At 42.8% G+C, this 13838-nt stretch overlaps 1 protein-coding gene across 6 annotated transcripts in view; it reads left to right on the plus strand.

Moving 5' to 3' along the window:
• GAB1 (GRB2 associated binding protein 1) overlaps positions 1–13838 on the plus strand; it is a 534151-nt gene that overhangs the window by 281294 nt on the left and 239019 nt on the right. For all 6 annotated transcript variants that reach the window (XM_069631203.1, XM_069631204.1, XM_069631208.1 and 3 more), the window contains one exon: positions 5416–6005. In XM_069631203.1, the coding sequence (XP_069487304.1) occupies positions 5416–6005 (590 nt within the window). The remainder of the gene's footprint in view (positions 1–5415; positions 6006–13838) is intronic.

Consider the following 13838-nt stretch of genomic DNA (forward strand, 5'->3'; position numbering starts at 1 on the left):
GATTTTTTTTTAATTCCTCAATGAACCCTATAGTGTGTTTTTTGTTTGGTCACCCTTATCAATTTGTTATACTTGCTGACACTACCTCCTTGTGCATGCGCTTCAACGTACTATTTCGCAAGGATTCTCATTCCTAATTCACATCTTTAGATACGCATCTTATCGCCACTGTTCTTGTGGTTGTTAGAATAGCTGTGCTCATTTCTTATACATAACTCCTGTGCCTTGCTATGCTTATGTGCCAAATGATGATCGTTTGTTAAAAGCCTCAGTTAAAAAATATTACTTATCACATCATTCAAGACTACGCAGTCCCTGCTCCAAGTCCAATAATGAATTACTTTTCGTCCATGCATTGAATGTGATATACAGCCTTGCTTGCTCTGCCACAATTAAGCTTATCCCTCCCAACTTAACCAAACATAATGTTCACTGGTTATGGACACACCGATGGACTCACTTCCAGCTACATCTGATCAATCTCCAAATAATTATGTTATAAATCCATGTTATTACAATCTTTTCTGAAATCTTTCTACATCATACAACTCGTAGTTATCGGTTTGACAACCGGACATCTTATATAAGGTTGCATATAATGGTTTTTCATTGTAAAGTGTTGATAGATAGCTCCTCGCATATTATTTCAAACTTTCATACTTTCTTCAAACAATTCATAGAGGGCAGTTAATCTAGAATATTCATGCCTTTTATAGGAAAACCCCCATCTTGTGATCTGAATTCAGGCCACTAAGCACTGTTATAAATTTACAGATCATTCTTGCTTCTAGTTTGCAAAGTTCTTTCTGTTTATCTCCCCCTTTTGGGTTCTTGGACACTATTCTTAACCCAGTAAATCTAATCCCTGCTTTGTTCTCCATTTGGTATTGTACCTTCCAATGTGTGGCCAACGGTAACCCGATTCCTCTTTCTGCAAAGTGTGGATGTGCTCCCTAACTCTGAAACTTAGTTCTCCTATTGTGCTTCCAATATAAACCAATCCACAGATACAGATTATGGCATACACCACATAGTTTGTTCTACAATTAATGAACTCGCGTGTAAGCACTTCTTCTTGGATATTGATTTTCAACGTCTGACATTGATGTGTATACTGACACATGGTGCGGTGTCCACGTTTGTGGAATGTCACGACCCTCACCCAAAATCCCCTCTGGCAAACCCATTGGCCAGGTGGAGTCAGTACTCGGGCCTCTAGAGCCTGGCATCTTCTTCAAAAGCCCTGAAAAACAATGTGCTTGGGAACTACTTTATTGTATTGTCAGCCAACATGGAGGCATCCACATAGCTTGGTTCCTAAGAACCTAGCTATGCGGTTTAGTGTTTTGGGTGTGGTAGCCTAGGGACTACTTTACCTGGACAATTTTGTTGGGTCTATTTAAACCACACCCAAGCAAGACAACAAGCTTCACGTTACTTTGCAGCTTGCAACGTGACGCTCACCGTGTCCAGCTATTCCCTCGAACCACGGAGAAGCAGAACCTGCAAGGAGACAAAAGGAATATCATTAGCAGCATCTTACCTGCAGTCTTCATCTTTAAACACTTGCAGCTACTGAGAACAGCTTCCTCGAATCTACACGCCTCCCGGACAGAACGACCTGAAAGAGGAAGATGGAGGCAACATTAAAGAAAGCAGTAGAGACATTTACAAATTACGAACTCCTCAAAAGGCTTACCTGGCTGGTCGCCTCTCGGCTGGCACCACTCGTGCTGAAGAACACCGTGACCTACAAGGAAGGAAAACGCATGTTGCCAAAGGCAGGACTTTGCACCGCTGCGCATAGTGCTTACTTACCGCATCATAGCGCTCTTAATGCGCCTTCATTTACCAACATGGCTCAACCAAGCCAGTTCGCCGCGCTGAAGCTCCGCATACCTAAGGGAGAAAAAAGACATTTTAAACAAAGAACGGCATGCAGGATAGCAACAAAACTAAAGAACAGCAATAAGACCTACCTGAACAATATCAAACGGGCCGGCGTCAGTGAAGTAACTGGACCGCACTCGGCCATGAAAGACAACGCGCCCCTGCAAAGAAGGCAGGACGGAGAGCACGCCTAATTCTACCACAAGGTGAGGAGAAGGCATCAGAGGGACTGAAATCATACGGGGTTGGAGGGAGGATACGTACTCCAGTCGGTCAGTCTTGAACACAGCCCTCCTGTATTTTCAGGCAGAACCTTCCCCGCAGACCACATCGGGGCAAAGCTGAGAAGCATACCAGCGAGTAACCCAGCTGGGTGGCGTCCCTGTGGATACCAGGTGAGCGTAACATGGAAGCCATTCAAAGTCTGGTGCAACCAAGTTGCATTTTTTGAAATTGGCTCTAGAAACAAGGGACTTAAATGATTCTTTAGAGTGGGTGCCTTGGTATATACAATTGTAGGTTTATTCTCAAAATAATCTGCTAGATCCTTATCTAGGGTAAGTAATTTCCAATGACTGCTCAGAATGCTATAAACTCACTATCAACAGAATATTGTGCTACCATTGTTACTTTCTGGAAAATAGTTTTCTTCCTGTCCTTGGGTCTTAACGAGTCCTGTCTATTCAGTCTCCAACTGTTATTTCTAGCTCTCATAAGAGACTCCTCTTTATACCCTATTTTTCTTAATCTAATATTGAGGCTATCACATTATTATTTTTAAATTCACATCTTGTCTACAGTTCCTACAAGCTCTCACATATTCTCCAGTAGGTATATTATGAATAACACTCGATTTGTGACAGCTGCTTGCCAACAAGACTGAATTTACTTCTGTCAGTTTTCTAAATGTTTTGGATATAATACGATTACTGCTCACATATAAATTGGTATCCTGAAAATATATCTGGCCATGATTATTACTACATGTCAATTCGTTGCCCATATCATTTTCATTTAGGTAAGTTATAAATTTGCGGAGATTAGTCTGGCTGCCATGACAGATCAAAAACACATCTATAAACCTCTTGCACAATTTTATTCTTGGTCTATAGATCTTCTCAGAATAGATCTTATTTTCAAAGAAACCCATGAACAAATTTGCAATGGAGGGTGCATAATTGGCTCCCATTTCCACGCCTCTGAGTTGTCTATACAGGCATTCATCAAATAGGAATACATTGTTTTTTAGTGTAAAGTCCAACATGTCCTTTATCATAATGTGTAATAGATATGACGCTGATCTCATTGCGCAAGTATGGTCTATTGTCTTGAAAACAAACTCATGTTGTATCGAGGTATACAGAGTCTTAATGTGCAATGTAACTAAACAATATTCATTGTCCCACTCAAAATCTTTCACCAATTGTAGAAGATGCATAGTGTCTTCCAAATACACTGGAAGGTGATGGACCGCCTCCACCAAAGTGGCGTCAAATATTTAGAGAATGTTTCTGTTACCCAGCCCAAACAGCGCACAATTGGCCTGCCCTCTGGGATCTTACTAAATTCCCTATATATTTTGGGTAAGAAATATGTGGGGGGCAGTTTGGAATTGTCCACTCTCAGATACTGTTTCTCTTCTTCAGGAAGCAAACCTGACCTCATCCATTTCTCAATCAAGTCTCCAGCTTCTTTACTTATTCCTTTAATTATTTTGGACTCTAGTTTCTCATAAGTCAGGTGTACTCAAATGTGTTTTACCCATCGTGGTATAATCACCTGTATTCATTACTACTACATTCCCACCTTTATCGGCTTGTTTGATTACTATCTCAGTATTTAGTTTTAAAGGTTTCAATGCCCATTTCTCCATTAAATTCAAGTTGTTACATTTGATGTGTTTCACTATTCCATCTTGTTTTCTATGTATGTCCTGAACAACAGCCTTTTGAAATAAATCAATCGCATTCTCTGTTCCAATTAAGGGACACAATTTGGATACATTTTTCAACTGTTCCTTCATGTTTTGGTTCAATATTCTTGTAGTATTCTTAATTCATTCACTTCGTCATTATTTTCTAAGATACATGTTAGAGCCTGTGTTGTTGATATATCTTTGATAGTCAATTCACTATTAGGTCCTTGTCTCACCCAAGACACACATTGTTAACCAAAGGTTATACAGTATTGTTTCTAGTAGAGAAACGGATGGGTTATGCACAGTGGACAGACCATAGATCCTTTGTATGCTAGGTCAAGAGTAGAAACTGGTTTTGGTAAGGCTGCACTGTGGAACCTTTTTGATTAAATATTTCCCTTTCACAGTTGGAGATATAGACGTGGTGATCTCCCATAAGTATGGAGGAAAGGGGAGCAGAGGTCTAGAGATTGAAAGTTTCTCACTATAGTGACCTCTGTACTCCTAGTCCCCTTCCTTCACCCCTCTATTGCCCTAAAAAGAGGGAGCTTGTTTGGCAGAGCTGAAGCAGGGAAAAAATGGCACTTACTGTTGTTGCTGGTGGGCAGGCCTAGTGTTTGTCAAGGTAATACCCTGTGCATGTTCTGGCCTTGCTCCCAAATGATTTTCTTTTGAGGAACTGGCTATTTTCTGGGTGAAAATATCTGGTCCCTGTTTTAATCAGACAGGCGCCCAAAATGAAGTATGAAGGAAAAAAGGATTAGAGTAGGAGTACAGAAGTCACTAAGGTGAGTAACGTTTTTTCTTCTTGCCCTACATCTCGTGAGCAATCAAGGCTGGGAAAAAGTCCAAGATCTTTCCCACTTGGCCATATTTGCTCCCCAACTGGGAATTGCCCCATGTTCTCGCTACCCAGAAATTGTGGGGGTGCGGAGAGAAATCATTCATTCCTTTTTGTTGCTACACCAACACCACCACATTAGTAGAATTTCATCTTCGGTGCAAGTGAAGTAGTGGTAGTCAGACAAACAACAAGGTAAGTCCATAACAGTACTTCATGCATCAGTAATTTGCACAAATTAAGCTTATTCCCTGTAGCCCTTTATAGCAGTCAATTACCCGTTCCAGATCCTTCACACCATTCATTCTAATTCCAACTCTACACTAGAAGGAAACTCTAGATGTTGGTACGCTTGCTTGATACTTAAAATAATGTATAGCTTTTTGTTGTCAATGAAAAATGTAAATAACAATGCTAACTAAAATATATCATCAGGTTTTGACAGAAAATAGCAATGTGCACCAATATCTTTACAGATGTGTAAATATTGTGCTTTTTGTTGTGTCCTTTTGGCATGCTAGGTAGACTGCAGGAACATTGGGGCATAACTTTTAGAAATGTGTTGAATGTTTATATATTTGAGAAATGCCCGGGCTTATGTTAATTTATACTTTTTACATGATTACGTCCATTGTGTATTCTATGCTTGTTTACAATCAGTAATACTTGATTTTCTGTTTTATTTTGCTTTTAATGTAAACTTCGTATGCTTGATTGAGGGGCCATGTCTTGGCAATTGACTGTCTCATTAATATACTTTGCTTAGATCGCATGCAGACTCTGTGAAGTCCACCTCCTCCGAAACGGACTGCAATGACAATGTACCATCTCACAAACACTCTGCACCGCCAATGAGCAAGCATGCAGTAAATGGTTTTTTCCAGCAGCAGAGTGTTTATGATTCTCCTCCTGTTCGTGCTGGTTCTCTAGAGTCCAACCTGTACAACCTTCCAAGGAGCTATTCACAGGATGCCTCCCCAAAGACCACGTCTCCATCCGAAGATGCTGAAGGAGAACTATATACATTTAATGTACCTGCAATGTCATCCATGGAAAACCAAATGAGACATTGCTCTCTTAGTTATGACATTCCTCCCACTCCTGGAGGCACCTACCAGATTCCACGAACTTTCCCAGAAGGAACACTGTCTCCGTCAAAGTTGGAGACTATTCTAGATGTCCCTCCTCCAAGGCCCCCAAAACCTTCTCACGCTCCTGAACGGTCCCCTGCGGAAATATACACGGCCACACGTAGTTCCTCAGAAACAGACAACAATTACTGTATTCCAACGTCGGGAATGCCAGCATCTCGCTGTAATACAATTTCTACTGGGGATCTAAACCGATGGAGAAAAGGTCAGTTTTTTTCCTCATTACTGGAGTGATGGTAATAGGATGAGGCACTACTTTTTGCTGTGTTATATGCAGGAAGATCATACCCTTGGGGTCATTTCTGCCAAAATGTATACATTTGAACAACCGGCCCATTAAGGTGTTTCAAACTACTCAAACCTTTTCTAAATGCAATGTTTTAACCGGTTTTTCAATGTTCTCATGATTGCTTGTGGTATTGACACAGTATTATGTGCTTTTTAATCTGTTTTGGGTAGCTTAAGTGTGCCCTTGTACCTTCTGCAATCCCCAAAATTGAGGTATAATAGTTCATACACAGGTATTGTAGGCATATGGCATGCATCATGGAAGATGTGGTCTAGCGGTTAAACTATTGACACTGGGTCCCGTTGTAATTCTGGACTCTATGCTTTTCCAAAATTGTTATCCTAGCTAAATGATTTGATCTTGCTGAGTGTGTCCCCTTAGTAGGGAGGTTTTTCTACAGTGCTTTGAGGGGTGTGTAAAGCCAAATATGAGAAGGGCGAGACGGCGCTCCAACCGAAAGATAGACCAAACTCTTTGGGTAGCAACGATAGCAGTCCGGTTTCAATCACAATGAAAAAGGGTGATGGGGAAAGGGGTCACTAGACGTCAGTAAAATACATTCCACAGAGGCATGCAAAAATAGACTTTTACCAGACCTAAATCGTTTCCATGCCCTCCTGGAAATAGTTGGAAACAAGATAATGAAGGTTAGATACAGTATCCTAAAGCATCTTTATGGACACCAGTGCAGTTGTTTATTGTTTAAATACTCTAATAATTCACATGGAATTACCATAGCTTTATAGACCGAGGGATGAGTCGTTATCACAGGATAATGACTCCCACCAAGTTATGGCTCAAGATGAAGGCGAGGGCCATAAGTGGGGGGAAGGGGCTATTCTCCCAAGCTATAACGACCCACCCCAGCCCCCAAGGTCTAAAATGCTAAAAGCACGTAGTGGTAGTGCCAATAATGTTTTGGAGTTTGGCAGTGAAGTAAACACATTGCTTTAATTGCGAGTAAAGTAAATAGACAAACTCGGTATATTAAATGTGGTTTTAATGCGCAGTGTTTAACAATGTTGTCTTCATAAGGATGATTTTTTTACTTGCAAACGTGGTTACACAGAAGTGTGTTTAACATCAGAATGGATTAGGCGTCATTTAAAAGTAAACGGTTTATCTCTAGAGAAAGTGAAAGCATGTTTCCATGTTTTTGCTTTCTCTGTGGTGTGTTTAAGTAGGATCATGCTGTGAAAATAATTCCTTCCTTAAAGGTAGTTTATGTTGAAAGAAACCTTGCCTGGAAATTGCATTGTTTCCCGGTCTGCTTTTGAAGACAAAATGTTCATAATGCAGTCAATACCAGTACGTTATTGACTGCATTCTAAAAATTCTGATTAGCTAATGGGAGGTCAATAACTATCTCAGTGTGCTGATAAAAATTCAGTCTGTAGTAAGAAGTGATTCAAGGGTGGAACATGAAAAATGTCAAGTGTGGTAAGTAAACTTTTCAGTCACTTTGCAAGAGTTCAAAATGTACTAGAAAGTGTTCTCATTGGAATCAAGAGGACAACATCCGTAGGAAACTAGGGTGTTATGGGTTAAAGCCAGGTATTTATCTGCAACACACAAGTGTGGCAAAAGAAATAACCGACCCCCGGGATACATCCGAGGAGAATGAAAGTCCATGGTAAATTATGTTAGGGGCCCGCAAAACCCCACTACTCCCGAATACAGGGGACCCCTCAAGATGATTCCAATGACTACCTCAGGACCTGGTGACAAGTACTCCTGGCAGTCACTAATCATTTTGCACAGAGGTGGTGGGGCAACTCACTAGGTACAATGCTTATTTTATAGGGATGTAACAAGGATTTGGCACCAAGGGAATTTAATCTCAGATCAGCAATGATGACCCAGCCGGACAAAAAGAACAATAATTAGTGTTCCAGGAAATGGTGACCAATCAGCCAGTCGTGGTGAATGAGGAGGCCCCAGGAAGATGAAGGAACCCGACCAAGAGGATCCGGGCTGCTCGAGTGGCAAGATGAGGCAAGCAGCCCACAAAAACAGCCTTGTATGAGTGGAGGGGGGGGGATTAGTGAGGACCAACCACTCTTCTAGGTCATTGATGCTCACTACTTCGAAGCACTTGGTACAGGAGGAATTTGCCAGGAAGCAACACAGCAGCAACCCAGAAATGAACAGCCAGTCCAGCAAGAAAGGAGGACCTTGGGATAATGAGAAAAAGCTCATCAAGAGATTCCAACATCTAAAGAAGAAACCGGGCCCAAGGACAAATGGTAGAGGCCAGCCAATATGTCAAATCAGCCCTCAGAAGCAGTAGCTCATCTTCTTGGCAATCCAACAGGAATTCAGATAGGAATGTGCAGAGTCTCTACTAGATGAGACTGTTTACTCAGGGGCTGGCTTAAGCATGTCCCTCACCCTCACATCTGGCCGACACACTGGGATTAGAGAAGGCATACTCAAGTTGAGTGAAGTAAATGCTTTTATTGAGGATTGTTTCAGTATAGGCCGGTTACATTGCTTCGCTTCTTTTCTTAGGTAGGAATTTGGTTCAGCCTCCACCTAGGCAGAGAGTACAGGAGGGTATAGTTTCTTCTATCCTTCTCTGTCTGGTCACTCCATTGGATAGGCCCACGAGTGAACTTAGCCTTTCTTGGTATTGTGCTCCTCCAGTAATAAAGAGAGTAGTTATGACACAATGTATCCATTTGGTCTGTTTTTATATAGGTGGTACTTGGGTTGGACAGAATCGTACCATAATGTTGCCACGAATGTGGCAACATTACTAAAACTGCGCCTGAGCATGGTACAAAAATACCAATCCCTGCCCCCCTCTATTACTGCGCCCAATGCACTAACGTGGGTCGGGAGTTGCGGGAGGGATAAGATTAAAGAAAAGAAAACAGGACCCTGCAGTGTCAGTGCTGCCCCACGTAAGTGGGAGGAGCTGATGCCGCAGTCCTACAAGGATTTCGGTGGTGCATACAGGAGTGTGCCGCATTAAAGGTAAGTGGGGGGTGTGGTTTTTGAGATTGCGGGCTGGGGCAGGCAGGCAGGCAGGCAAAAGTGATCTATCTGATCACTGCACCGCGCCGTGATTGCAGTTAACATTTTCAACGGCGGAATTACAGGCGGCAAAGTGATAACATATATTCGGTTGGACCAAATCCTGCGTTTTTTCACCTGTGTTTCTTCCCGGCCTATCAGGTGACAGACCTTGCCCCCCCCTTATCCACTAAAGCCTGCTGCTGGGTTGGGCTGCCATGACACCTTCTCCAGTGGTCTGCGCCCTTCAATCCCCATCGAGTGAGTCTGTGTACGAGCTCAAGTTGTTCCGTTCTATGGTGTCCCATGGTGCATGCGCTCACGCCTGGTGTGTTTAAGGTGGTTTTGTTGCATGCATCTTCGCTGCGTGTAGTTTTGAAGGTTGTAAAGCCTTTGGCTTTATTGCGAACCTCTTCCTTGCCGAGCTCGGCCACTGCAGTGCTTCCTCCACCTTATTGAATAAGGCTCCTCCAGGTCCGGGGACGGCATCTCCAGCGCTGTCCGAGATGAATGGGTCTACTCTGTGTTCGGGTTCAGCGGCTCTGACATCAGCCCCCGTTATCCATTCTCTCGCACACACGCAGATTTGGGCCGCTAGCCAATAAGGCTGGCCCTAAAAACCACTCAACTGTTGGGTCCATCTACACAAGATTTGTTCAGGCTTGCCTGGGGCAGAAAACCAGGCTAAGACAGTTTAAACCACACTTGAGCATACAGGCGTCAGATTTAGCCCATGCCAGTGCAACATCCATTTGAGGCATGCCTTGTGGGCTACACAGACAAATGCGGGTTCCAAAATAAGATGGCTGCGGGTAGGTCATAGTACCCCAATGTCTACCCTACTTGTACATTAAGTTACTAACGCAGTAAAAATGGCACCCCACCTGCTGGAGGCAAACTTAATCACAGCTGCCGCCATCAGCCTCCATAACTCTTGTAGGGTGGTGGTATCACCCTGGTACCAAAATGGGGTGCTTAAAAAGCACCCCTTTCTTAGGATTAACTTTAAGGAAGCGCATGAAAAAGGGTTTGTGACATGGGGACTTCAGTTGAATTGCTTTCGTTTACAAATATAAAGTCACAGATCAAGAAAAACTAGCAGGGGAAAAGCTAATTCTTTAGCGGAACCCATACAAATGGAGAAGACAACCCCCAAAAATGAATTCTGTCGAAACAACTCTCCTTTGCCAAAACTGGGACCACATTGAAAAAAGTTAAATGGTGGTAGTTTTATGAATTGAGGTTTTTGGAAAATGCCCAAATTACCGATTTGATGCTTAGAAGTGTTCTAGTAGGATTGATATTTTTTCAGAGATGAAGATATTGAAAAGTCCAGATGGGATCACCATGTCTTTGGGGCCAGCGCAAAGGCAAAATAAATCATGTTTTCCTACTTTTTTGGGACTTCGTAGTGTTTCGTTTGAGATTGATGGGTAGCACATGGGCAGCATACGGCAAAGCCAGACTGAAGAGCCTTTGTTATGTTATTTTGCATTTATATAGTGCCTTATATACCATTGGTATGGTCTGAAGGCGCTGGTAGGTTGAACGCCGTTGGGAACCGAAGTTCAGATCAGTAGAGAGTGTCAAAAGGTGCATATGTGCAGCAGGTATGTGTGCAGCTCGTGCGATATCCGTGTAGTAGCTGCTTCTTAGCGGTAGGTGTGGTGGTTGAGAAATCAGGAGAATATGTTAGTTCAGGCAGGTTTTATCCAGAACGGCTGCAGCTGCGTTAGGCCTGAGGCGAACGCCTGGCTGGGGGGGGTGTGAGACCAGCAGTGTCAGTTTAGAATAATGTGGAGTGAGCGGCGGATGTTGGTATGAGGACAGTTATACCTAATGGTGTCATAGTATCCCTGTGTTCTAGTTGAGTGGTGATGTAAAGGAGAGGGTAAGCGTGGTGGTGTGATATGAGTTATATGCTCTTTCAAACGTTCTCTGCATTCTAAACCATACTGTATACGTCACGCAATTCTATGTGTTCCAGTCCGTACCGTGCACACCTATCTATTCAATGCACCCCAGTCTGGTCCAATAAACTCTGGTCCGCCCTGCGCGGTCTAGTCTGCTCCGCGCATGCCCTCTTGACTGCCCCACGCATGCCCTCTTGACTGCCCCACGCATGCCCTCTTGACTGCCTCAGGCATGCACGCTTGACTGCCCCAGCCATGTACTCTGTTTCATGCTCTATGCATTCAGTAGCTCAACGTACTCATCCATTTTACGCACTCATCGGTACTGAATGCGTCAGTGCTTGTTCGTTCTAATGTTCTAATTCGTTATAATAAAGGGCTCTGCCCTAAACATTTTTGCAGTTTAGTTGGTGGATGGGAGGTAGGTTTTTGGGAAGCAGACCTTGGGTTTCTGATACGCAGCCTTACATGTGATTGCTGCCTGCATAGCAGCTGAGGATGCACGTCGGACATGTTTCTGAAAAGTAGGGACAGTTTTGGGATATGGTTATTACAAAGGTCTAAAACTGCTTCGGAGTGCTGTAAGTAAAATAGTATTTCAGGCGGGATGAATGAGGCGTAAGGTGAGGAATGTTAGAAGCGAAGGGGTAAAGAATGAAGGAGTATGTCCAATGGAAGCTGGTGGGCATATTCAAAAAGCCAATGTAGTCTCAAAGCTCCTTGAAAAATCAGTTGATACCCAGGCAATCTTGTAGGTGTACCCTAAAGGAATGTAACATTGATCAACTTCGATTTGGAGTAGTGTGTGGTGTTTGTGCTAATACATTTACAAAAAACAATTCTAAAAATAAAGTCAATGTGTCTGCATTACAAAATTGTGTTAAATCCAATACAAACAATTCCTTTCCTTTCTGCACAAGTATCGTGTCATCATTGTCTAATTGGATAAATAAGCAACAGATAAAAAAAAAACAATAATCACAAGGGCTCACTACAGCCTGGTAGTCATATTGTTGGCAGTCACCATAATCTCAAGAGTAGTTTAGCAATCAGGTTGCTCTTCACAAACTGCTCTTGGTGTCACTATGCGTTTCAGAATGTTGTAATTCCTTCTTCAGGTGGTTATGAGCTGTCTTCCTAAAATAGTGATTGAAAATAAATGTGACTGTGACTATGGTATTGATTGCAAGCAGAGATGATCTTCACTAATCCAAATCAAAAGCTCCACTAAGCTTTCTCTTTAAGTGTAAAGCCCCACTAATTCCAGTTGCTATAAGGGATGCTCTAAAACAAAGCCAGAAAGCTTCTATTAATTATGAAAACTATGCATAATGTCATCACAGATATCCTACAGTTCCCAGCTTACCCGCTGCATGTTGGTGTTGGGTGAGTCAATATTGTTGCTCTCTGGGACTCTCAATTCGAGGTCAGGCTAAAACCAGCTCTGCAAAAAGAGAAGATCCAAAGAAGGACCTTCATCCCCTTCTCTTATGCTCTAATCTAATGCCCTCCGTAATATGAATTCAAACATATCCTCACCGTAACATGTCATTCATCACGAGTCGCAGGGCAGGAACAGCTGGGAACCAGCGTCGTGCTGTGCGCTCGTGTTATACTGCTGATATTGCTCACATGATTTGCACGGCGTGCTTTGCTGAGACGTCACCTGAACTGCCATGTAACGTGTTGCAGCATAAATCTCTAAATATTGTAAAGAATAGTTAATACTCCCTTGTTGATCAAGAACATCAATGTACGTTATTTTAAATCTTGTGTTCCTTTACTGTCAATGTAGTAAAACGTATCTCGTAGATTTGTTAAGACCGTCGCGTAACCTGGCGCGATGACGTGATCGGAAAGCAAACACATGCAAACACCATGGATCACACTGATACAGTCCCTAACAATGATTACCCCTTGTGTTTGATGCTTTGAATGTCATCTCTTTAGATTTTGTGGTAATGTTGAAGGCAAGCTTGGTTGGCCAGTGTCTTTAAGTCCTGAGCCACAATTTAAGCTGGTGGGTAGAGCTTGTTAGTTACTTGAGGAGGAAAGCGAAGAATGGATTCAGATATCCGATTATGCACTCGCTGGTGACTTCCTCTTCATAAAGGAGTTGCACCCGGGCCTGCTAAGCTTAAATTTGCGAGTATCAGAGAAGATCAGCGCAGCACCACCTTTTCTCCAATCATTGTTCTGTGGAGGATGTTGAGGTTTGGAGACAGTGGGTTAGAGGGGTGCGAGTTGGAGTAGTCTGAACCCCAAGTTTTGAGTTGGAGTGAAAAGTCAGCTATGATGCATATGTTGCTGGTTTGTTACAGGAATCACAGATCCAGAACATACACAAGCTAGGCTGTAACTTTGAACACTCGATTGATTTTGTCAGGAGTATGAAGGCAGCATGACCAGTAGTGCCGCACTTGCATGCAGGACTGACTGGCATTCACAGCCACAGTTCCCAGACAAATATTTGAATGATTGGCATTTGAAACTACTGACCAAGGAATATGGCGTCCATGATAAACTATTGTTTTTCCTGAACAGCAAGTACCTGTGTGCTAGATATAAAACCTATTTACGGGGAAAGTAAGCCTGATGAACTGGCATAGGAGGCAATGTTCTGGAGAATCCTCCTGTGCACCACCTCCACAAGGCACATTGAGTAGCAGACTGCGATCAGCCAATACTCAGACCACCTCAGTAGCCAGACTTAGTCACATGGATATATTTGGTTGTGGACCTGGCATTCAGTGCTGGAAATGTGCATTACTTGCCACCTTTTTTGTTTCGAGAAATCAAATGTTAAGGTTACCTGTTA

Source organism: Ambystoma mexicanum, chromosome 6q (genome assembly GCF_040938575.1).
Source record: "Ambystoma mexicanum isolate Mex_15411 chromosome 6q, UKY_AmexF1_1, whole genome shotgun sequence".
Lineage (NCBI taxonomy): Eukaryota > Metazoa > Chordata > Amphibia > Caudata > Ambystomatidae > Ambystoma > Ambystoma mexicanum.